The sequence below is a fragment of the Rattus rattus genome, chromosome 1 (genome assembly GCF_011064425.1).
Source record: "Rattus rattus isolate New Zealand chromosome 1, Rrattus_CSIRO_v1, whole genome shotgun sequence".
In the NCBI taxonomy this organism is placed as follows: domain Eukaryota; kingdom Metazoa; phylum Chordata; class Mammalia; order Rodentia; family Muridae; genus Rattus; species Rattus rattus.
This window is the reverse complement of record NC_046154.1, coordinates 189,652,244-189,676,877: the sequence shown is the minus strand read 5'-3', so window position 1 is coordinate 189,676,877 and position 24,634 is coordinate 189,652,244. Positions and strand designations below refer to the sequence as shown.

At 39.5% G+C, this 24,634-nt stretch overlaps 1 protein-coding gene and 1 non-coding gene across 5 annotated transcripts; both read right to left on the bottom strand.

Annotated features, from left to right (window-relative positions):
• Nap1l1 (nucleosome assembly protein 1 like 1) lies at positions 1-24,495 on the bottom strand. Of its 4 annotated transcripts, XM_032912347.1 has the most exons (16): positions 24,371-24,473; positions 17,374-17,410; positions 12,971-13,056; positions 11,702-11,804; positions 8,011-8,152; positions 7,724-7,804; positions 6,975-7,103; positions 6,000-6,071; positions 5,198-5,337; positions 4,618-4,763; positions 4,482-4,501; positions 3,785-3,907; positions 3,259-3,288; positions 2,706-2,756; positions 1,977-2,042; positions 1-1,379 (listed from the first exon to the last, which is right to left on the bottom strand). In XM_032912347.1, exons 2-15 carry the CDS (start codon positions 17,388-17,390, stop codon positions 2,007-2,009), a joined length of 1,176 nt encoding a protein of 391 aa, XP_032768238.1. In that variant the 5' UTR covers positions 17,391-17,410; positions 24,371-24,473; the 3' UTR covers positions 1-1,379; positions 1,977-2,006. The 4 variants fall into 4 exon arrangements, with proteins under 4 accessions (XP_032768238.1, XP_032768229.1, XP_032768252.1 ...); XM_032912338.1 differs by having other exon boundaries at positions 1-2,042; positions 24,371-24,495; XM_032912355.1 differs by lacking the exons at positions 1-1,379; positions 1,977-2,042; positions 2,706-2,756 and adding an exon at positions 2,937-3,032.
• On the bottom strand, positions 17,058-17,200 carry LOC116890490. Its single transcript, XR_004386677.1, has one exon. It is a non-coding gene; the product is annotated as a small nucleolar RNA SNORA48 (small nucleolar RNA).
• Positions 24,496-24,634: the final 139 nt, after the last annotated feature.

Below are 24,634 nucleotides of genomic sequence, written 5' to 3'. Positions count from 1 at the left end.
TATTTTATAAAATTAGATCCAATTTTATTAAGGATTTCAGATTACATATTTCAGACTTCTAGAGGAGAATAGAACCATTTGGGGACTGACACATGTCACAAGAAAGACTGACCCCTGAAGCTCCACACAGCACTTTCCCATTAGACAAGAGCCAGCTACCTCTTCGCTTTGGCAACAGCTACTTCCTACAGAAGGAAGGGAAGACTGCGCTAGTCTGTAAGGTCACTGAAAAGGAGATCCCTAGGTTATAAATTTTAATGTTCAAGAAAATAGGCTGTGTTTAGATGAACTATGATTACAGAAAATAGCACAAACCATCTAAGAAAAAGCAACCAAATCTTTTTCAAAATGAAGAAAATATAGTTGGTTAAGGATTTCCAGTAGTTAAAAATTTCAGGAAGATATTGGCTATAGAATGTATTAACATTCTAAGAGCTTAATATTAAAATCTCACAAAAAGAACTATCACCTCCAAAAAAGTTTCTTCAATGTAAATTTTATTAACAGCAGGAACTTCCCTCCAAGTCCAATCCAATTAAACCCTGTCAGAGACCATTCCTTCCCCACAGTGAACAGTAAATAGCCTGAGGTATTTTAAATGTGGCTCTCATGCTCTGAAACTAATGCCACCTCCCTGCCTCATTACCACCTTAGGATTTGCTACAACGTGGTTGCTTGAAAAATCTGAAGGGGGGTATAAAAAGTTAACTCAAAAAAAAAAAAAAAAAAACCCACCCCAAACCCTTCTATCTCTTGAAAGCATACACTACTTTCACTCATTCCCACTAACACAGGAGCCACATGCCCAGATAAAGAAGGGTTTTAAACTTCATTCTCCAGTTTAATCATCAGTTTGGTGTGAATATGACGCTGAGCATCACACTCGTGGTACAGAGGCCAATTTTTTGAGCATTTTGTAAGACTGAGAGCGTTTGTGAGATTTACCCCAATATGCTGTAACAGAGCTGAGGTAGTTGAAGCAACAGTACTACCCATCCATCCTTAGTCATACACAGTAAACAGCAGGGCTCATCATGACACTCCTCAGCCTTAGCACTGAGGCCAGAGTAAACAGTCAGCTCTAACAAGCGCCATTTCACCTTTCTGTTCAAACAACTAAGCACTTCACATTCTTAAAGGCGTGTGTATTACCTCCTCCAACACTGTTCAATAGACAACTAGGCACCCTGAACTCCAACTCACCCTCTGCAATAGCCTCAATCAGTACAAACTGAGACAGCATCCCGAGAGAGCTAAGACTGTGTCATATTTTTATTTTAGGCTATAAAAACAAAATTAGGCAAACAAAACAACAGAAAAACTCAAAATAGGTTCAAATGATGTATATTCATCTTTTCCAGGAAAGCAGAAGGTAGGGCCTACCACAAAGAAAAGATGTCATTAATGGAGGTTAACTTTCAACGGACATTAAATACTATCAATTAACGTCTGAAGAGAACCTAGGGTTTGTTCACCTTGCTATAAGCATGAGTTGACTTTCGTTATGTCATTGAAAACATAAAAATGCCTTATTAATCTCAGTTATTAAGTATGATCTTACTGGAAATTCTTAACCACAATTTTCCTTCCTCGAATGATGTCGTGCCTGTGCATCCCTCTAAACATAACGGAAAGCACAGCTAATGCAGGCGGGCTTCAACCTGTTCTACCAGCTGAAACAGCTTTGGTTCTCTAGGAAAGAAACAGCTACTCCAAATGTGTTCAACAGTTGGTTTTCATAATTGTATCCAATAGCTACATGATGAAAATCTCCCAGGAGAACCAGACTGCAGCGACCTGAGCATGCAGTAAAGGGTGGATGCGATAACGTGGCTGACAGAGCTAGAGTTGGGATGCTGGGTAGAACAAATTGGTCTGCAAAATATCAATTTCCTTTCCCTTAGAAACTTACTGATTCTATCAAGAAAATACAAAACCATAAGGCTGAAGTAAATGAGTCATGTTTAGGCTATTACAGGGAGGCCGTCCTCAAGGCCAGTCACTGCTCACTGCTGCTTGCACTCGGCTGGGTTTTGATCCTTCTGTTAAAGGAAAACAACACGTCAATCTACCTTCTACTGATTTTAATGCATTTTTCAAACAATAATTATCAAAATATCTTGTCTTGTAAAAACAGTGAAGACAGAAAATATAGGAGAGCAACAAATTAATGTTCAAAGTCACTGAAGTATGCATTAATAAAGCATTATTTCCTGAGAGAATCTATAACCCTAAAATAACCACTGTATTGGACATTGTCAATTTTTGTCTGTTTATATTTAGCTGTAACACTAATTCATATCAAAATATCTTCTTAACTTCACTTCTACTTAGTTAAAGTCTCTTTCCATTGTTTTTCAGCATATGGTAGATGAACAAAATAAAGGAAATTCTAGGTTTCAAATGAGTCCCGAAATCTATTATATACTTTGAAAGAGAAAATGCTTTACTAACACTAAAATTCCAAGAATTAAACTGGCACCTTTAGGAATCAAATCATTTTAACAGTAGTTGGAAAATCCAAAGTTCAAAATATTCCTCCATCCAGATCTCCTTTAGCTGACTAATTATAACTTTTCTTTGCATGGAAAACAATCTATGCAATATGGTATAATTCTTTAAAAAGGCCAAATCCCAAATAATGAGCAATTAAGTACCATCTCATCTATTCTTTAGCACAGGGAAGAACAGCCAGCTTTGCTCACCTTTGGGTCATAGTCTGGATCGTTTTCCTCATCTCCTTCTTCTTCCCCTTCCTATATTAAAGTTCAAAATGCATCCATGAAGTAGGTACATACTAGAAAAAACTGGCTCATAATGTATGGAAATTTTATACAAGTTATAGCTATGGGTCAACAGATTTTCATGATTACAGAGTTTGTTGATAATACAATTTAATTTGAAAGCTTCTAATATGAAAAATTTCCCAACACAACTTGAGACATCCAGACAGCTTTTATTGAAAAGATTTACTGCAGCCAACGTTGAAAAAGTTTACTGCAGCTTTTGACTTCTTCAAAGAGCTGATAACCCTGCAGCAGAACAAAATTATTTGAAATAAAAAAAAAAAATGTTGCTGAGTTTTGCAATTTATTTATTGAAACCTTATACATACATTGTTTGGCTGTAGAATTCTAAAATCAGTTTCCAAAATTTATCCCAAATCACAGAATGATTATAAGCAAAGGAATACATTAATCACTCAATTTGCTCCTCAGTGTCATACAGTGAATTATTTGCTCATTTGGTAAACATTACCTCATCAGCTTCTTCACCTTCTTCATCATACTGAAAAAAGACAAGTGAGTGTGAGTGACTATCGACTCAGCAAGCACAGATCAGTAACACCCATAATTTGGAACACTAAAATGGATCAAAATGAAATAGCAAGCATAACGCTGCCCTTGCTGTGAGGTGACGAGCTCTGCTCCAGCTACAGGCCTCCCTAGGGCCTCTTTGCAGCCTCTTCATCACCTAACAGTGTTGCCATGAACAGTCAAGAGTTCTACTTGTTTCATGACATCAAAATAAATGTAAATAAAGGTAACCACATTTCACCAATTTAGAATACTATTTCTAACAGAAAAACAAAATCAAATTGTAAACGAATGCAAATACCCTAAGAGACTTCTTCACAATTGAGAAGAAAAGCTATCCAGAGATTAGCTTCATTATGAACTTTCTATAGCCTACTTTATGAAAAGTGAATCTAACTTCTTACCAATCCTGACTATGTATGGTAACCCCAACAGATGACCCCGCAGCAGGATTTAAATGTACTCACGTCATCGTCATCGTCCTCAATAGCTTCTCCAGTGAAGTATAACACTGATCTTGGGATTATACGCTCACGTAAAAAGTGACCAATTTCAAAGTCTGCAGCCAGTATTGCCTCAGCATCGTCATCCTATTAAAGAGAGTTGTCAGGTCAGTCGGCCTGTGAGATAAGTTCCAACTCTGCCTGCCTGTCACTTACCAAGTAAGCCATCTATATGTGTTGGATTTGCATGTTATTGATACTCAGAAATAAGTTAGCAAGCCAGCATATATACCAAGAAAAATTGTAATAAGACGTTAGGACTGTTTATTATATGGAACTTTGGGTTTAAAGAGCAAAACATTTGGTACACTAGTGCATTCCTTTGGAAATAACAGAACTATGGCTGACAAGATGGCTTAGCAGGCTCACTGTCTGCTCTTGCAGAAGAGCCAGGACTCAGTTCCCAGCACCCACAAGAACACTGCATATTAACTTTGTTCAAGAGGATTCAGTCTATGCCCTTCTGACTCCTGTGGGCATCAGTCACACAAACGGAACCCATACACACATGCGGGCAAACACTAACACACACACATAAAGCACTGAGTCTTTAGCAGGCATAGCCAGACATGCCTTTAATCCCAGTGGCTGGGGAAGGAAAGGCAGGTGGATCTCAGTTCAAGACCAGCCAATGTCAGTGTCTTTTAGAAACTCAACTTACCAGATCTCCATGCTCAGGAACTGCAAAATTAAAAGAAATCCAAATCAGAAAAAAAAAAAAGAAAGAAATTAAGCACAACGTACAATACAACACACATCAGTGCCCGACCTAAACTGAGATACTACTCACTACTTACCTTCAGGAGGAGCAAAAAAGTTAAAGAAAGAATCATTGGAAACTGTTTTAGTCACAGTACGAACTGTCCCACGGCCCTTGTGTTTCTGCTTCTTCTTAATGGTTTTCAAAGTAACATTCTTTCCTTTTTTCCAATCTATCTGGCACCTTAGGAAACACAACATGTTTTTATGATATTTTAGCACATGTGATTACTAGATTTTTACAAGTGCTTACATGTCAAATTAAAATTTGAGATTTTCTAAACAAAACTTTAAAATCTATCGATTTAAAATAGCATTAACGGGGTTGGGGATTTAGCTCAGTGGTAGAGCGCTTGCCTAGGAAGCGCAAGGTCCTGGGTTCAGTCCCCAGCTCCGAAAAAAAGAACCAAAAAAAAAAAAAAAAAAAAAGCATTAACATGATCTATAAAGAAAGTGAATAGTGTATTCCTTTCCATAAATATATATGATAGTCAGGCCCAGAGGAAAACAGAAGAGACTAAAATGTCAGGCTGCAAACAAACCCAACAGGACAACACAGGGCACACTGAAAGCTCTACCTACAGTTAAACACAAAATACACTGGTACAATTAACTCACCCTGTACAACCCATAATTTCTGGTCCATCAAAAGAAAAGGGATCAGAATCATCTGGTTCTGACCTCATCCTGTAAGTCTTTGTTAACACTTCATTTGTGAAATATTCATTGGGTTCAAAGTGAAATTCTAAGATAAAACTCTAAAAGAAAACAAAAGTTAGTTAGGTTCTTAAACGGTAAATTTCAGTGCATTAGTAAACACTCTGACCTGTTGTTTTTGTTAAGCATACACCAAAGCCTAACTCTCTACCTCACTCTGAAATACAACTCTAACAGGGATCTAGAGAAACCCTTAGTTCTGTTACAGGCAATGTTAAATAAAGGCACAAGATGAACAATATGGTTTCTACTTAAATTATCATTTATTTAGGTCAGGTAAATCTAAATAAAGGACCAAGTGTCCCTTCTTTCCACCCTCAACTCCAACCTTGAAAAGACTTGACTTTAAGACAGTGATCCTTCATTAATAGCATTGCCTGTAGTTGACAAGGGGTTATTAGCTAATCTCTATCCCCTCAAGTACCATTTGTGTGGAGTCATTCCTGGGCAGACACCTTTAATAGTTTCCCTGTTCTATTTTATCTACTTTAATCTAAGATCACTATCTTTACTTCTAAAAAGCTTAAATCCCACAGGAGTAGATGGAAGTGTAAAGTCACAAGCACCAAAACCAAACATGCACATACTTAAGAGTACCCAGTGTCAGCTTTAATACCGCACTTCAGCAAAACTCTTGAACACCATGTTTAAAATGTTTCTTTAACAACATACTACAAAACTAAGCATTTAAAACTTCTTTTACCATAGGCTGGCCAGCGTCCGAAAACTTCACTTTAATATCTTTCAAGTGCTTCAGAATAGGTTCGTCATGTTCCTTCAAATTAAAATAACAATTAGCATCTAATCTGGCATTTTAGCATAAATGTTCTATTAATTACCACACAAAAACTAGAGACTATATATAGGCAATGTCTGTTACAGAAGTAACTATGAACCCTACTTCTTCACCACAAGGTTTACACTGACGCTACCTGAGGCCACCTCATTACTGTGCTTCTTCAGCACACTGCCTGACCAATCTGAAAAATAAAATCATCTATATAAGGCTGTGTTTATTTTTTTTAAAATACTTCCTGGGGTTGGGGATTTAGCTCAGTGGTAGAGCGCTTGCCAGGCAAGCCCAAGGCCCGGGGTTCGGTCCCCAGCTCCGGAAAAAAAAAAAAAAATACTTCCTGATTATCTGCTGGTTTCAAGCTGCGTGTCCCTTCTCTACTTTGGCAGAGCAGAAATGCACTGCCACTTGTCACTGAGATCAGTTCTTTGCCGCTGGTAACCCTAACAGTCACAAACTAGGGCTCAAGGACTACACAGATGGCAATGGCTCAGGAACCAGACAGGAAGTTCCAAAGAAGGCGATGTCTGTGCTGGTTTTCCAGGGACTAAGACATTATAAGTGAGTTAAATAGCTTTATAGTTTAAGATGCAAATTGCCCCTGGATTAACAAGTTTCAAATTGAAAAGATTTTTTAGTGCAATATAAATTAAACACCCTACCTTGATACTAAGCACAGAAAAACAAGAAGGTATTGTAAACAATGAGAAAGCACCAACTAATAATGATGGTAAAAGATACCACTTCATTAATGACTTTAAAATATTCTGATTAACCAAAACTGAATTTTCTTCATATAACCGTAAATAAGCCATGAGAAAACCAGATATTTAAATATCAAAAAACTTCTCTTAGGTAAATAGGTGGTTTTATGAATTAAATTACCTGAACCATATCACTGAGCAAATCAACATTCTTAAAAACTGTCAACCAAAACTCAGGAATTCCTTTAGGGTCTTCTTTTTCTTCATCCTTTTTCTCATCTTCAATCTTGGCCTTTTCTTTCAGCTCCTCCTTGAAAAGACCGCATACAACGGAATGACTATAATGGGTCTTCTGATAACCTCTCAACCTTCAATCAACAGTATTCTAGTTTAATTGTGTAACTTCTGTTGTCACTCATTGGAAAACTTCTATTTCATACATAGCAATCAATGCTCTCATAGCCACCACCCACATCAAGAACTTTAGGAACGTATGAAAAAGAATAAAGTCACTAACAAGATTTTTAACCACAGCAAACAGAAACGTATCCAATGTTCAGTCTCTGAGATCCTTATTCAAAATAACCCTGATTACACCCTGCAGAAGTGGTGATACTAAAGGAGGCAGCCTGGCCACATGGCATAGTACAGCCTTCCCTCACAGCTGTCATTACTCAGTGCAGGCTGGTCACTGGGGAACCTCATGGTCTGTCTCTCTGTCTGTCTCTCACGAGCCATCAAAAGGGCAAAGGAAACTATGAGAGAAACTTGGAATGCAAAAGTAGGCGCTGCCGGCTGAACAACAGCTCATCTGCTACCCCAGCACTTCCAGAGTTGTTATCTAATACCATACACAATACGTACATAAATGCTACTTCTAAACACTGTTTATGGTCCTATCTAGACTACAGAAAACTGTAAGGTACTAACCGAAACTTCATCTTCCTCATCTGGTTTCCATTCACATTCTTCTTCTGTAGGTTCATAAATTGCATTAATGATCTCAAATCGCTAAAATAAAAAAAAAGAGCTTATGAAAAAACAATAGCACCCAAAATTTTAAACTACTCTTTTCTGATTTACTTAGTAAATACTACAACTTTTAATAATTACTATGTTTCACATGTACCTCTAATACCCATTCCACTGAGATATCTAAACCAGTTCCTGCAAGTTTGTTTCTCTGAGTTAGCTTAAAAAGTAGTATAAATCATTACCTTATCAAACAGAGGCTGATAGAGAACAGCATACTTTCTCTCAAGATCATGAACTTCCTCATAGAATTTGGCTTCTATCTGTGCACATTTAACTTGAAGATTCTTGAGAGCATTCACCCGTCTTTTGACTACCTTAGGCAAGCTGAAAAATTATATAAAAATCATAGAAAAACACAAGTCAAACTTTCCATACATTAAAACTAAAACATAAAACTGGATTCATTTGAGTTGAAACAAGTAATTTAAAGTAACTAAAATTCAAAATAGACATACAGATCCTTTCATTATAAAAGCAGGTAGAATGAATCAATAGGAGAAAAAAAACTAGATAACCAAATAACTAGATAAAAACAAGGAATAACCTTAATCCAGGTTGAATTTTCTTTCTAAATTTTTGTAAAATAATTTTCTTACCTAACCACTGAAGTAGTTAAAACTAAGGAACTCAACTGTTATCAGTTTTTTTCCTACTTCTTACAGAGGACTGACAACTTATGTTGGATTCCCCAGAATCTATAGGCAGAACAGAGCGCCAAGAAGCTACATAGTAAGGTGAGCCTGAGGACAGAACAAACTGGCTTCATGTCTCAAAACACACACAGGAACTTAATTAAGAAACTTGGGCTGCTAAGTTGGCTCAATAGTTATGAGCACTTACTGCTTTTGCAGAAGACCCCAGTTCAATTCCTAGTACCCACATAGACCTTGCAAACCACCTGTAAGTCCAGACTCACGGACTCCAAAGTCCTCTTATGTGTACATTATGTTCATGGAGGCACAACATTTTAATACAAAAATAAATAAATAAACCTTTTTTAAAAAAGGAAAGAAACATAAAAAAGTAACTTCGTGCTTTAACTTATTTTTTTTAAATTCATTTATTAGATATAAGTACACTGTAGCTGTCTTCAGACACACCAGAAGACGGCATCTGATCTCTTTACAGATAGTTGTGAGCCACCATGTGGTTGCTGGGAATTGAACTCAGGACCTCTGGAAGAGCAGTCGGGGCTCTTAACCGCTGAGCCATCTCTCCAGCCCGCTTTAACTTATAATACCAAATAAAAACCACATTCAAATTGCAAAAGTTTGAATATGAACCTTAATATTAGAATAAAAGAATCTAGAAAATACAAAGGCATAAACCCCTGTTTTTAACATATCCTTCCTACAAACTTCCAGACCAAGGCAAGAATTATTATGTGGAAATACAGACAGCTTACACAGCACAATCACACTAGAATTATTACCATCAGGATTAAGCCTCTGCTCTGCACTTACTTAAGTTTTTATTATTATTGCCCAGGTGGGGGAGCTGTGCATAGGTCAAATGACCACACTGAGATGTGAGAAGGTTCTCTCCTTCCACTTCTGTTCGGGGTCCAGGCATTAAATTCTAGGTATCACAAATGCATCTCGTAAGCTACCCACCAGTATTTACAAAAGCTACAAAAACAAGACAGGGTTGAAGCCCTGGCTCAGTGCCTGAGTGTTTGCTGCTCTTGCATTTATTTTTCCAGCACCCATGGGGCTTGCTCACTACCACCTATAATTTCTAGGACCCACTTTTCTTTCCTAGCACCCCCCTCCCCGTACACATATGCACCTACATAAAAATAAGAATTCAAATGCCATGAAGGACAGATTAAACTGAGAGACAAAGCTAAGTACACAATCAGCCAGAAATAAGGGAGAGAGCAGCAGGAAATGCAAAGGAAGTCCAAGGTAAATTAAGAGCCTGGTCACTGAGCACACCTTTAACCAGCACTTGGGAGGAGAGGCAGGCAGATCTGAGTTGGAGGCCAGCCTGATCTACAGAGTTTAATTACAGGATGGCAAGGACTACAGAGAAGCCCCTTCTGAGGGGAGAGGAATGAAGGTGCTAAGACACATTAGTAAGATCAAGACAACTGCCCATTTTAAACCTAACCTACATATATGTTTAGAACTTAGCAAACCAAAATTAACACAAAAGACTTAGAACAAACCAAATTAGATTTTAAAATAAAATAAAAAGAATGATTTTATTCCCAGGACTTGAGAGGCAAAGGCAGACAACATTTCTGAGAATTCTAAGTCAGCTTTGTCTATATAGCAAGTTCCAGGCCGGCCAGGACTAGAAATTATTCCAATGATTTTAGCAATACTACTAGATACACTACAATTTTTTTTTAAAGAAAAATACAGCAATTCTCTGTATAGCAGGAATACAATATAAAATACTATTCACAACAGGAATATCACATGCAAAAACACCACAAAGCTGAGACAGCATGTGCTGTAAATACAAGTATGCAGACCAGGTGATGGTAAGATATACTAACTCTGCCAACCCATGAACTTGAATGTAACCAATATCAAACCTTACGAATTAAAAAAACTTGAGAACCCTGTCAAACATGTAGCATAAAGGTTAAGGCAGGTTAGATCGTTATGTATACATAGGACAGTATGAAAGGAAACATCTTGTCTGCCAGATCTACTGAAAGGTCAAATGTGACAAGAACAAAAGAGTCACACCTTGATCACCTTGAACACTGCCTAGCAGCGTTGAGAGTGGAAGCAACTCGCCCTCAGACATTAACATGTACCATGAAGCCACAGTATCTAAGTATGTAATAGAAAAGAGGAATAGTTCAGTTAATAGAGTTTTGTAAGAACTTACTAAAAAGGAATGAATGTTTACCTGTACCAAGTACAAAGTTGAACTCTGAAGAAATGAAAGACCTAAATTTAAAAGAAAACACAAAAGAACTAGCCAACAAGAATGTAGGAGCTAAGACTTCCTAAGCAATTTGAATCCAAACATAAAATGAAAAACAGGCCAGCCACTTTGCTAATATAAAATTTAAAGATTTCTGTTTTCTGAAAGACTCCATAGATAATATTTTACAATGCTAAAGATGAAAATGATTATGCAAAGACTTCCATAAAATATTCTAACAAAATGAAAGTAATATCAGTAAGAAATGGGCAGAGGGTACAAAATGGATGACAAGGCTCACATTTTCTGAAAAGCAGCTGCCAGAAAATACAAGTAAAACAAGATCATAGCTTCTAGACTAGTTCACAAGAAACAACCTACGAAAGCTGGATGCCAACGTCTGGCAGACACGGGAATAAAGCCACTCTCACACTAAACACTCAGCACGTCTAGGAATCTTGCTACAAGACTGGTCCAGGTAAAGAATGCTGGCCTCTAAGTAACAATTCTATGAAAGAAACAGCTCAAAGAAACCATTATAGTTCCTTACAAGGATATACAAAGTGATGTGCATCCATCCACTACAATCTGTGTCAAGACAGTCCTAGCAAAGGGGAAGGAGGTGACTTAACAGGAGACACAGAGCCAGGGAACACTTCCAGTAAGCAGGGAAAGAGTACACGTGGACCTTAAAACCAGAAAGCTAAGGAACTTTAAGCTTTAAACTACAAGTAATCCGTATTTAAAAAAAGAAATCTGTATTTCTAATTCTGTACCATTTCTAACAAACTTATCATAGAAATGGCTAAGATCATATACTTCCTACAGACCTGAACCAAGCAAGACCCAAGATGTTTCCACCGTCACTTCCCCAAATCTTATACTAGATACTAATAGACATTAGCTTCCCAGGATCACACAGATAAACTTAGATGGCTTTTTAGCAAAAGATAAATGAGGAAGGTAGAAAAAAAAAAGATCTTGTACCTTTCAATGTATCCTGTTGGTGTGTCTACCAGACCATCAAGTCTTTCCTGAAGAGCTGCAAGAATCTGAGGATTTTGCATCATCTGAACAGTTAGCTGACGTGCTTTTAAAAAGAAAGGGGGCATTGAAAGAGGGATTTATGACATTGTTTCTGCTTTGTTTCTTTCCCACTGACAGTCCAATCACAAATTCTTCCTAACAGGCCCATAAAATGCTGGTCTGCTCTGATGAGAAATGTAGATGTACAGTTTTCTAAGATCTCTAATACACAGGATCTCTATAGGCCTGTCTCACAAGCTCAATGGACACAATCTTTTCTGGTTCTAATATCTTAAATTTCATCCATCTTTCACCTTGGAGCCCAGAACTTCATCCAGGAGTCTGAGACATGACAGTAATCTGAAGGCAGCCAACACCAGAAATCTCTAAGTGTACCAACAATTTTAGGCCACAGAAAAAGGGGTTATATGGATGTTGTTGATAATGTTGCTTATGTACATGTGTAATTTTGAGATTATAACATACAAATTTTATATAATTTCTCCCTTTCCTGTAGCAAAAATAGTCAAAGTTTACTGTAACTAGGGCCAAAAGTGACCAGTGACTTTTTACAATTATACTTAATTTAAATATAAGCTGAATTTATAAAATTTATCAGTTATTCTTGGAGACCAAATCAGCTTTTAGTGATAGTTTAGTAACTACATGATATGCAATTATAACAATAGGCATTTAGCAACATCAATTAGAAACTCTTATTTTCACAATTAAAATCCATCTGGCTAAAAATGAAAGTGAGTCACCTGGTTACCTTGGTACTCCTGGACCACATCTCCTCCATCAGTACTACTCCTTGTACAAATTATTGCTGTGTACACGATCAAGCGCCCTTTTGGTGTTTAAGAGGATGCACTTTGAAGGACATACACAAATGCTTCTAACAATTAAATAGTAAACACAGCTTAGAAGCATTGCCAAGTAAAGCCTACTTCCAGACCTTCCAGTATGTCTCACTTAAAGTCAGTTACTGACACGGCTAGATGCTCTTAACTCCAGCAGTAGTGGGAAAATGCTGAGTGACTGACTGCACACACTCCCATCGTCCTTGCTTACTGCTTCCTCTGTATACAAACAGTTACTGAACTAAGGAAAGGACCAGGAGGTGGAGGACAAAGGGCAGAGTCCAGGAAAGGGGGATGTTTTCATTATTCTCCACTAGAACACGAATGCCAGCACGCCGCTGGCTCCTGAAGTAATTTAAAAGAATACCTTTGATTTTTGTTTCTTCACCCGTTTCTTCTTCTTCTACTTCTTCAACATCTTCCAAATCTTGATCAAGTTCAGACTGTTCTTTGCTACAATGTCATAGCATCACACCATAGTTTCAATGTATGAATTACAAAACAAGATTAGAGAAACTGGCTAAGTAAATATGCTTCTTTCAGGACCGAAATTCAGTCTTCTATTAACTCAAGTGTTTAACACCACTACTTAAAACCATCTAGCCAACAACAGTGTATATTCTTCAACCTGTAAAGCTGTAACCTTCTTTACGTATCCAAAGACTACATTCTTGCATCCTTGTAATAAAGAACCTTCATTTCAATAGGGCAGCGAAATACCTTGCCTCTTTTTTATCTAGGACTAGAGTTTTGACAGTGGTATTTTACTTGCTGCTGGTTTTGTACATATGTTTCATGTATCCATCCTACATAGCTGGAGATGGGCTTCAACGTCTTCTGACACTCCTACCTCGTGCTGGGTTACAGGTCTACACTACCTGGCCTGATTTTATTTTCAACAGTGAGTTTATTGAGTTCTTTTGTCCTGTTTGTTTTTGATAGGATGTGTTGTTACCATGCAGCCCTGGCTGTGGCAGTGAGATCATATACAACACAAATAATTTAAAACTTTAGGAATCCTTGCAAAATGGTAGATAGCTTCCATTCTGCATAAGACAACTATAGCTTTAGCAGCCACATTAAACCATGAGATATCCCAGAAAATGTTAAGTAACTAAATCTAAGAATAATGATGTTAGCTCTAAAACAGAGGATCCTGGCTGGTGGTCAGGAGGCAGAGGCAAGTGGACCTCTGTGAGTTTGAGGCCAGCCTAGTCTATCTATAGTGCAGGACAACCAGGGCTACAGAGAGAAACCATGTCTAAAAACACCAAGCAAACAAACAAAAACCAAGACACCCTGTTAAACACTGAGGGTTATGACTACTTACAGGACTGTACTATCTTTGGACATTTTTTCAAAAACTTCATAGTAACGATGGAGAAGAAATGTTAAGATCTTTGACCTAACATCTTGCTTAAAGTTTAACCAGGATGGTTCAATTAGGTGAAAGGTAACATCTTTCTCATCATCTTGGAGAATCAGCCAAACCTACTTTGTCTATATGAGATTCCATCTAGCACTGGAAGGGGTGAGATGAAGGACAATTTTCCTTTGGGTTTTGTTTGTTTGCTTGCTTGACAAGGTTTTGCCATGTTTAACAGGGCACTCTACAAAGCCAACTCTTCTCCAGCCTCAATTTTCAGAGTACTTACTGGGACTATAGATAGACACAGGCCCTATTTAACATCTAGATTTAATATGTTAAATTGCTTTTGTGTGTAAACTTACTAGGCTAATAGAAATCTATGGTCCTAGAAACTCGGTTTCTTTGACTCCTTATGATCTTCTGTGCATGTATCAGTTGCTCCTTCAGTATCTTCAAATATTTTCTGAACTCTATCTTAAGTCTTTAAAAAATTTCACAACCTATTATCATATGGTCAAACCTAGCCTACTTCTGTTTCTATAAATACTACAAATTTAGCATTAGAACATAAGACATAAGAAACATCTGAGATAACTACTTGAGTAGTTTTTAAGACTCAAAATACCTAGAATACTCACTTCTAAGCCTTTCTCATTCCCTGGCTCTTTGAAGAGTCACTTCTCTCAAGCCTAACTGCCATATAAAATTAAATAGCAGGGGAGAGCAATCAAGCTGTTAGAATCAATTTGAAGTTTTTCTAATTGTTTACAAAATGATGGCTCTTAAGCTAAGATGACAAGATAGTATCTAACTTAATACTTCTAAAATCAGGGAGCTAGAGAGATGGCTCAGATCTTCCAGAGATTCAGAGTTCAAGTCACAGCAACCACATGGTAGCTCACAACTATTTACAATGGGGTTGATGCCCTCTTCTGGCGCGCAGGTGTGCATGCCAATAGAGCACTCATACATAAAATAATTCTACAATCAATTTAAAACAAAACAAAAACAGAGTCTTTAAGTGTTATTTAAGATAAAGAGTTAGGACTAAGTGTCAAGGCAAGGAGAACAGCAAAATTGTGAAGCCAGAAAACATAAGCAGCAATCAACTTTATTCAAAGAACTGAAATCTGAGTAGGAAACGTGAATGTTTGGCATGATGGACAGTATAAAATAACAGTAGTGACAGCACGTCTAGGTAGGGCCAAAGGATGAAAGTGGGCAAACTGGGGATGACTGAGCTAAAATACTAAGTAATTTAGTCCCTAAGTCCTCTCAGAAACATGGCAGTTTCTACTCTGGAAATGGAGCTCACAACTTGGCCTGAGGAAGGAGACATTGAGTACCTACTATGACTAGTTTTACACATATATATGTATGCTGAAGGCCTCCCTAGCTGCCTTATTCTTCTAAGCTGATTCCTACAACACTAGAAGGCAGTTGTACATACATCCAACACTGCTCATCCAGGAAAACCACTCTGACATTAGGGAGTTCTTACAGCAAGCAAACACTCCTGAGCCTACAGCAGAGTCCCACAGTAATGAGACCCTCTACCAAGCCTTATTTTCTCATCAACTACTGCTCATGTCTCTCAATGCTCTCATCCAGATCCCTCAACAGCAGTCTTAACAAGCAGATGATCCTACCTCATTAGGAAAGTCTATTACAAACTAAGTCTAAAACAAAAGGAGAAAAGAAAACTTAAGAGTAAATAAGACTAAATAGGAAAGAAACACCCAAAGACAGGACAATCAATGAAATCAGAAAGAGAAACGAAAAGCAAGAGAGACTAAAGCTATAGATTTGAGAACACAGACAGAAAAGTTTCTATATATCTGTCCAGAAAGAAGAGCACAGAGACAAAGATGAAGACCAGCTAGGAGACAAAGGAGCACAAAGCATCTAACAAGAGCTACAGAAGAAGACAAGCCAATGGACAAGTACAACTGAAAGTCGCCCAACTCAGCCGAATCAAAGAGCCCACCACTGTAAGGTTATTTATCAAGTGATAAGTTAGACAAAACTAGACATTTTAAAAACTAAAGCCAAATTAGTGAAATTTATCAAAAGAAACAATGCATAAGTGATCAGAACTGTGGCTTTGAATTTCAGTATCACACTAGAGGCAAAGTAGGAACAGTGCCTTCAAAATTCTGAATAAAAATGTTCATTCAGAATTCTACTTCGTAACTATCAAGCATAAACAATCTTTCAGTCATGCCATGTCAATGTTCTATAATTTCTTGTCCTCTTCCAAAGAGAGCAAGCATGTATGAAGACAGGTAAGAACTGGTATACATACTTCCTATTTGCTGGCCTTACGGTAAATTCCTGTCTCCCAATACATGCCCTTGGTATCTAAAAAGCTACTGACAACCTTAATTAATGTGCTGTATTTTAATTTTAAGACTGTCAAATTAAATGTGACAAATCTTGGGCAACCTTTCCACTCTCCCAGACCATAATTCTGTATGACATCCATCCACACTTGAAACACACTGTGAAAACTTGCTTACACCTATGTTCCAAGCTATCAAGAACCCTTGTAGAAAATCAAGTTCAAGCCACTAAAAGCCAACACTGCTTCAAGTCAGTGCTTCCTATTCAGTTCTTCAAAATCTACTCAGCTGGAGACAGCTCAGTGGCAGAGAATTTACCTAGCATGTGTTCCCTCGGTTCTATTGCCAGTACTGCCCCATCCTCCTCCCCAAGCCAGCATCAACATTCTAAAGAAAAGTGAAGTGAACCAAAATACACCTGAGAGGGGTCCACTCTTCATGTGCATAGTTGCTGTTTCAATTCTACATGTTTACACACAGTGTTAATGAGAATGGTTTGAGATTATATACATGATAAAAACTTTCCCAAGTACTTATGATCTATTACCACGCTCAGTACTCTCTAAGAACAAATACTGTCAAACAGTATGTTTTCCTTTTGGTATTCTTGGAGATAGGGTCTCACTATGTAGCTCTGAATGTCCTGGAACTTATCAGATAGACCAGGCTGGCTTCCAAACTCCCAGAAACCTACCGTCTCTGCCTTTCAAGTACTGACTATTTGGGGCGGGGTGGGGGGCCACGGCTGTGCCCTAGGCATGAAACAGCTTTGGCCACCAAGCCAGGCATCAAGCTAGGATGAACAAAGGCCTGCGTCTGCTCTGCCCCTGACTGATATAAGAACAACACCATTAACAAGGTGTCTCTTTGCCCATTGTCAGGGGGTGGTGTACTCTATTTGAATGATTATATAATGTATTTTAAGAGTATTTCATCTAACTTCCAATAGTATAATAGGTACCAAAGGACATAAGCACCATCCATTTCTATAATCTACAATCTGCCCTATTAACTACATCACAACAAATTATCTGAAAAAGGACCAAAGTCCCCACTTACTTGTCAATGTCTGCCATCTTTTAAGAACTCCCAATATCTAAGAAAAAAAAGAGAGAGAACAGTGTTAAAAACAAGCATGACTTTTGCTTAAAGAAAAACACTCGAAGTGAAACCATAGGAATCAATAAAACACTAAATCTAGTCATTTTATATTCCCTTTAAAAGTCACAAGTGTTAAGAATCATGGAACAGAGTCCATTATACAAAAGAAAACAATTTTCAGAGGCTAGCTTTATAATTCAAAGAAACCACATTTAACAAGATTTATAGATCAGTGACCTTTATTCAAATACTTTTTTTTCTTTTTTCTTTTTTTTTGGAGCTAGGGACTGAACCCAGGGCCTTGCTATTCAAATACTTTTAATGGTGATACTGAAAAGTCAACTTTTACCTAGCCCCTTAGAATGTTTTTTTTAAAAGACAGGTTTTCTTCATGTAACCCTGTCTAGTTTGAAACTTACTACATGGACCAGGCTGGTCTCAACCCAAAGAGAGACCCTGTTTTCCAAGACTGGAACTAGAGGTATGCACTACCACACCCAGACAACCCACTTCTTTTTTTTTACATTATTTTAAAATGATGTTTATTTATTGTGTGTGTTCCATTTGAGGAGTTCAGAGGCCAATTTACAGAAGCTGGTGTTCACTGTCCATATGGATCCTGGGATAATCTGAGGTCATCAGGCTTGGTAGTAGACTTTACCTAGTAAGCCATCTTGCCAGCCCAAAATTTAACTTAAATTCATTTCAAAAAGCAAAACTTTCTATGACTTTTAGAGTCTTTAACAGCTCCAACATTGTGTAACTATTAGTTCTTTCAGCTACTTTATGAAAACTGGCCCCCGTACTTAAGAACAGCTAATGCATTCAGAGATGGAATCCAGCCTGAGCTAAGAGAAGACTGTCTAAAAACCTAGTTCTTACAGCAACCCTCTTAGGTTCCTCTTAGCGTCTGGAAGCGTCTGAAGACTACTGAATCAGGGTTAGGATGAAGAGAACTACAACAGAAACCCAACACTACAGCAACCTCAACAAGCGGCTCCTTCTCAGTCACGTGATCATAAAGGTGGTTCAGACCAGCAGGGCGGCCTTGCTCTCTGTACTTCAGCCTTCCATTGTGGTGTACTATCAAACCTTTGGAACATGGCTTCTTTGCAGTGCTGAAGACTCAGCCCAGCCACCAAAACAGCTATGCTGTATCACCAAAAACCAATGAGCACATGGGAATGCCTTAGGACTGAAGCCTAAAAGCAGCACTTCTGAGTTCTGCTATCACTGTATTGACAAGAACTAAGAAACACGCAGCTCATTGTATAGTGTACAACGTGAGTACAGGCAAACCAGTACAATGTGTGTGCAGGAAAACCATAAGGGCTTCTGGAGTTACAGCTATCCATGGGTACTAGGAGTCTGAGCTCTGCCCTCATCACTGAGCAAGGAATACTGTATGCAGACAGGATTGCCATCAATCCTAACACTAGGGAAGGAGCTGAGACCAACAGATCCTGGGGGCCAGTAGCCATTCATCTTAAAGGAATCAGTAAGCCTCGGTTCCCAGGGAGATAGCCTGCAGACACATATAAAAACAGTATTCTTTCATCTCTTATGAAAAACTTCCATCCAGATGACTTTTGAAAACCAAAAGTACAGAATAAATTTTATTTTAAAACTGTGAATTGTGAAAGCACAGAAGCCCTAGCAAAACAGTTAAGAAATCCTTTAGGCCAAAGCTGATGTCTTTGGAAGCTACTTTTGCTCAAAGGTCAACTGCCATTATCAGACTTAAAAAAGAAAAACCCAAAACCTCACTTATCTGGGGAGGAGTTGACACAGCACAAGCATGGAAGTCACAGCCACTGGCTAAACCTGAAGCATTTCAATAGCTCCCTGTGCAATGAGACAGCACCTCACACAGCACTGACTTGGACTGGCCTAGAACTCAGTTCAGAGCCAAGGATGGCCTTGAATGTTTTGTAGTTCCTCTTTAAATGAGAGTATGTGGGTGCCACCCAGCCTAGAATGGAAACTCAGTTTTAACAGCCCTCAGCTATCAAAATCCTGGGCACTCAGGTTAGCAGCTCAACTTCCCTACTATGTGTAATGCCTTGGGTTCAATTCCCAGCCCCATAAAACCTTTACAGCAACCCTACCAAATTAAACAGAAATCCCAAATGCTACACCCCAGAAAAAAAATACACTATCTCTCCTGGACTAATAGCCCTAATTCATCTACTATTCGGTCCCCTAAATTTTTAAACTCTAGCTTAGTGGGCTCTGATAATATTCAAAGGCACTTGCAGATCAAAAAGTGAAAGATACCTTCTTCCTTAGTCTCTAATTCATAAAAGCAGAAAACTGGCCCTATACTACAAAAGTTTAAATATTTAATTCAAAGACTTTCCCCCCCAGCATTCAAAAGGTCTGAGTTTGATCTCAGGGAGGAAGAGTAAAGGGAGTTGAAGGAAGAAAACATCCTCTACAACAAGACAACCATCTATTATAAGATACCAAATATAGGGAATAACGAAATAGAACATCCGGAATAAAAATAATGACATCAAGCTAAATAGGTTGGCTTAAGGATAAACTGGATTCGTTGAGAAGTGGACTATGTTCAGAGGAAGCTGGGAAGTCACACTGCAGGCAAGCCAGGCCTGAGTGAGGAAGTACTGGAGAGGGTTAGAGTAACAAAATCTGAGACTGGACACAACACAGGCTAAGAAGTATAAAGGACAGAACATTAAGAAATGTCTAGAAGTGATGAAAGACACCAATCCACAGTTCAAAGGAATCCAGTAAATCCTACTCTCCTAATGAAGATAAACAACTGAGACAACAGGAAAAGGCAAAGCATTGACAGGCAGTGGTACCCATGCTTGCTAGATGCTGACCCTTGAGTGTATTAACCAATGGTTTATTCCATCTGCAACCAAAAGCCTTTAAAAAACAAAGAAAATTAAATGAAGGGGAAGCAGCTAATTGGAAGCAGAAAATATCTCCAAGCAACGTCATTAGAAATGCTCTCTTACAAATAGCTTTAACTAGAAGTGACTGCAGGTTAACAGTCTAAGAAACACTTGGGACAGAGTTGGGCAGACATCTCAATGTTTTTACATGGCGCACCACTCACTATGTTGTTCAGGATGTACTCAAGCTGCTGAGCTTAAGTGACCGTCTGGCCCTTACCCTAGTGTTGAACTACAGGTATGTGTCACCCTATCCAGTAAATAGTCCCACCATCATTACAACAGTAAAATAATATACAACCCTAACCAAACCGCACTACCATGGGGGGAAAACTCAAGACCAGTATGTGACAGAAAAGGTTCAGTGTGGAACCCAAGAGTGCACAAACCACCTCAATGGGAAAGGATGCTAGTTTCTAATTTTCCTTAAATCAATTCATCTGAATTAAGTAAAATCTTCAACAGAAAGTAGAAAAAACACCACAAAACAACTGATGACACAAAACACTCTAATCAGTTTATGGTCTTCTAATAGCCAGATGTCCAAGCATCCAGTATCAAAACTGCTTACCTTCTGATGCATCATCACTTTCTGGGAAATTTCCCTGAGAGATTAGCAGACAAATTTTTCCTCTTTAGAAAAATAATGACTGCATGATGAAGCAAGCAGTCATTTTATGATCAGAAAGAAAGCAGAAACTCAATGACTTGGACCGACCTTCCTTTCTCCCAGACCTCATTCCATCCCAAGACTTTCAGACGTTGACTGTTCCTTTGGAACAGTCTCTTTAATTCGGGCCTCAGCACAGCACTGTTTTAAACACTCACTATCCATTCTAGTGATAGCAAATCAAGTCACAACCGGCCATGTATTAAACTCCCAAGCAAAATGACTACCTGAGAACACCACCTTCCATGTAAAGAAAGAACCCAACAGCAAATGTACACATAGAAAGGACTAGCTACCTTCACTCCCTAGTAACGATTTGTCCAGATGCAAGTATGTGACACAGGTAACTCAGACATGCACTAAGGCTCGTAAGCAGCCACTACTGAATTACAATGCAGGCAAACTCCATATTGAAACAAAACCACCTAACTACACTGTAGCTTCTCCTCACAGCAAATCCCAGGACAGTGCTTTTAAATTTCACACTGATGTCCAGCACTTCAAGTCGGACACCATCTTTTAAAACTCAATATAAGGCGTTAGAGATTGCTTAATGTTCAAGAACCCTTGTTTTCCCTGCACAACCTGAAGCCGACCAAGCATGCACATGGTACAGACACGTAGGTAACACCCTCATATACAAAATGAAGCTTTAAAATGTAAAATCAACCCTGTATATCTTCACTACAAAAACCCAGTAACCCTAAATAAGCTTTTTACCATGCCAGACCTGTTTTCTACTTAAAATGTTAATACTACCTAAGCTCTATACAGTGAGACAGCTTCAAAAGAAAGGAAAGTTAATGCTATCTGACAGCATTGAATAAATGATCCATGTGGAATTTAAATAATGCCATGCCTTTAATCTCAGCACTTCAGAGACAGGAGAATCTCTGAATTCAAGGACAGTAGAGCTACATTAGAAAACCTGTCATAAAGCCTCAGTAATCTCTGTTCCCCTGTAATATCATCCTTAAAAAAAAACTGTTTTGTAACTGTTTTGCTTACATTTATGTCTGTATACCATGTGGGTGTTGGATGCCCTAGGACCAGAGTTTCAATTGTGAGCTGCCATGTGGGTGCTGGGAATTGAACCCAAGTCCTCTGGAAGAACCGTCAGTTGAGTGCTCTTAAGCCAGCTCTCCAGCCCCTGCAATATTAATAAACTACAGCTCCTTTTCCACTTTAAAAACGAATAACAATGTGAAACTTTGGAATATAAAAAAGTCCAAATTGTACAGGTTTACCAATGAGGTTACCAATCTTGCTAACCCAAGATGTAGTGGTTCCTTCCTGTCAACCCGGTAACATGGTCCAGTGGTCTCAAAGGATGTGTAAGGCAGCCACTCCCATGACCTTACCTCTAGCACGTACAAAAACTTGCTATTTGGATTAAACTAGGTTGAACTGAATTTAACCAATTCAACAGGAGTTTTTCTTTAAAGCAAACCATAATTACCTTACCCTTTTCCAACTTTCCTCCCAATCCTCACAGGTTAACACTTCAGATCAGAATAGGCTTAGTTTTAGAATGTTAAGAATGATCACACATGGGGCTGGGGATTTAGCTCAGTGGTAGAGCGCTTACCTAGGAAGCGCAAGGCCCTGGGTCAAGGCCCTGGGTCGGGTCCCCAGCTCCAAAAAAAGAACCGAAAAAAAAAAAAAAAAAAAAAAAAAAAAAAAAAAAAAGAATGAACACATATTCCTATAAAATAAGATTCTTTAATCCTTTGAGAACTTTAACTGAACAAAATAAGCAATGTATTTTGACATCGTCAAATTCTTTTTTAGTCCCTTTCCAGTATTGGTTTAGGTCACCTGAAGCCAACACAAGCAAGGAAATAAGGAGATAAACTATAGAATTTTAGACTCATTGGCTTTGTCAAGAGTGTTATTTTTAATCTCATGAAAGGACAAGTGAGGTGCCACAATCAGTATTAAAGTATTGTCAATTATAGGGCCAAAGATAAAAACAAAAAAAGAACAGATTTTTTGCAACAGATAAGCCTAACAAAACTTTTCTTGTTGATGTCACGGGTCTTTAACTTCTATTTAATAATCTAAACGCTGACTTGAAAAGAACATGTATTAAGTCAAGATTTTATGACAGATGTCTAAGTCCTTACTAATGCTAAATTAAATCCCTCCAATCCAGACTTAGAATTAAAGTAGTCGTACAGTTTAGATCTGGGATGTATGCTTCAACAGAAAACAAGTTTGAGAAATAAGAATTCCCCAAGACCACTAACACCCCCCCACGCTTACTTGTTTTAAAATAAATTAAATTTTAGGTACTCCCCTAACTCAAAGTATTCTTTGGATATTAAGTCTGAAAAGATGTTTTGATGGCATCTACTTTCAAAATTAGCAAACTTTATGTTGGCTCTCCTGAAATTAGAAGTGTTGGGAGTCAGGAGACAGCCTGGGTGCCTGAGGCATCCTTTGAATCTGAGAAGTCCTGCCCTCCAGACAGGACCCGTCTCCACCCTCTCTTCAATGCTACTCCTGAGAGCTTTATAGAAATGTGGCGCACTGAGCTTGGTCTCACGGCCCTTCCACTCCATTCCTAGTTTGAATCCTGGGGGCCTCCTGAAAGGAAGAACTACGCTGTTGGTCTAATAAACTCGAAGGCCCCCCCCCCCAACAAGCCAGCCCTTCTCATTTTCGTCTCAGAACCATCTGGAGGTTTAAGGAGACTAGGACCAAATCTTTCCACAAATATACCCCGGCCGCGGTACCCATCGAAGTTCTAACTGTACCTGTGAGACACAAAACAAATCTTTTGTTAAAAAAAAAAAAAATAGCTAAGCTGAGCGCTTTGCACGTGTTAACCCCTAAGAACCCTGGCGGTGGAGGCTGCTCGTCACTCCATCCTCCCATCCGCTAGCACATTTTCCTCCAGGAAGACCGAGGGAGCCAGTGAGACCGTCGGGGGGCTGGTACTCCTGGCGACCCCTCCTCCAACTCCAAGGGAGGTAGGGTGGGCCCCCACAGGGGTCTCCGGCCGCCTGTGGCGTGGTCCCCACGTGCCCGAGCTCCTCCGCGCGGAGGCCGCGGCCTGCGCAGCCCCTCCCTGCGGGCGGAACTCGCGGCCACCGTTCCTTCCATGTCCCCCATCCCCGCGGCCTGCCTCGCCGGGATCCCCTCGTGGTGGGGTACACCGAGGCCGAGGCGGCCGGGGCGCCCCGCGGCGTGGCCTCCTCCTCCGCTCTCCCGCGGCCTCGCCGTCCCGCGCGCCCCGCAGCCGCCGGCGCTCCCCGGGGTCCCTCAGGCCGCACGGCCCCTCGGGAGCGCTTACCCACGGCCTCAGCCCAACACCTGGCAGGCCCCGCTCCCCCGCCATCCCAGTCCCAGCAGTTACCGTTCCAGGAGACTCGGACGCGGAGCCGGGCGGCCGGAGCTGCGCAGGCAGTGACTCAGGGCGGCGGCGGCGGCGGCGGCGGCGGCGGGAGGAGCGGGAGGCGGCGCCGCGAGCAGATGGCGCTAAAAAAGACCCGAGAGCCCGCCGCTCGCGCTCATATACAATTAGCGTCAGCACGTAGGGCTGCTCCGCCGCCCTCCCCCTGGCCTCGGCGTTGCCTAGCAACGGGAGCGGGAGGCGGGCCTGGGCCTTGTTGCCTGGTAA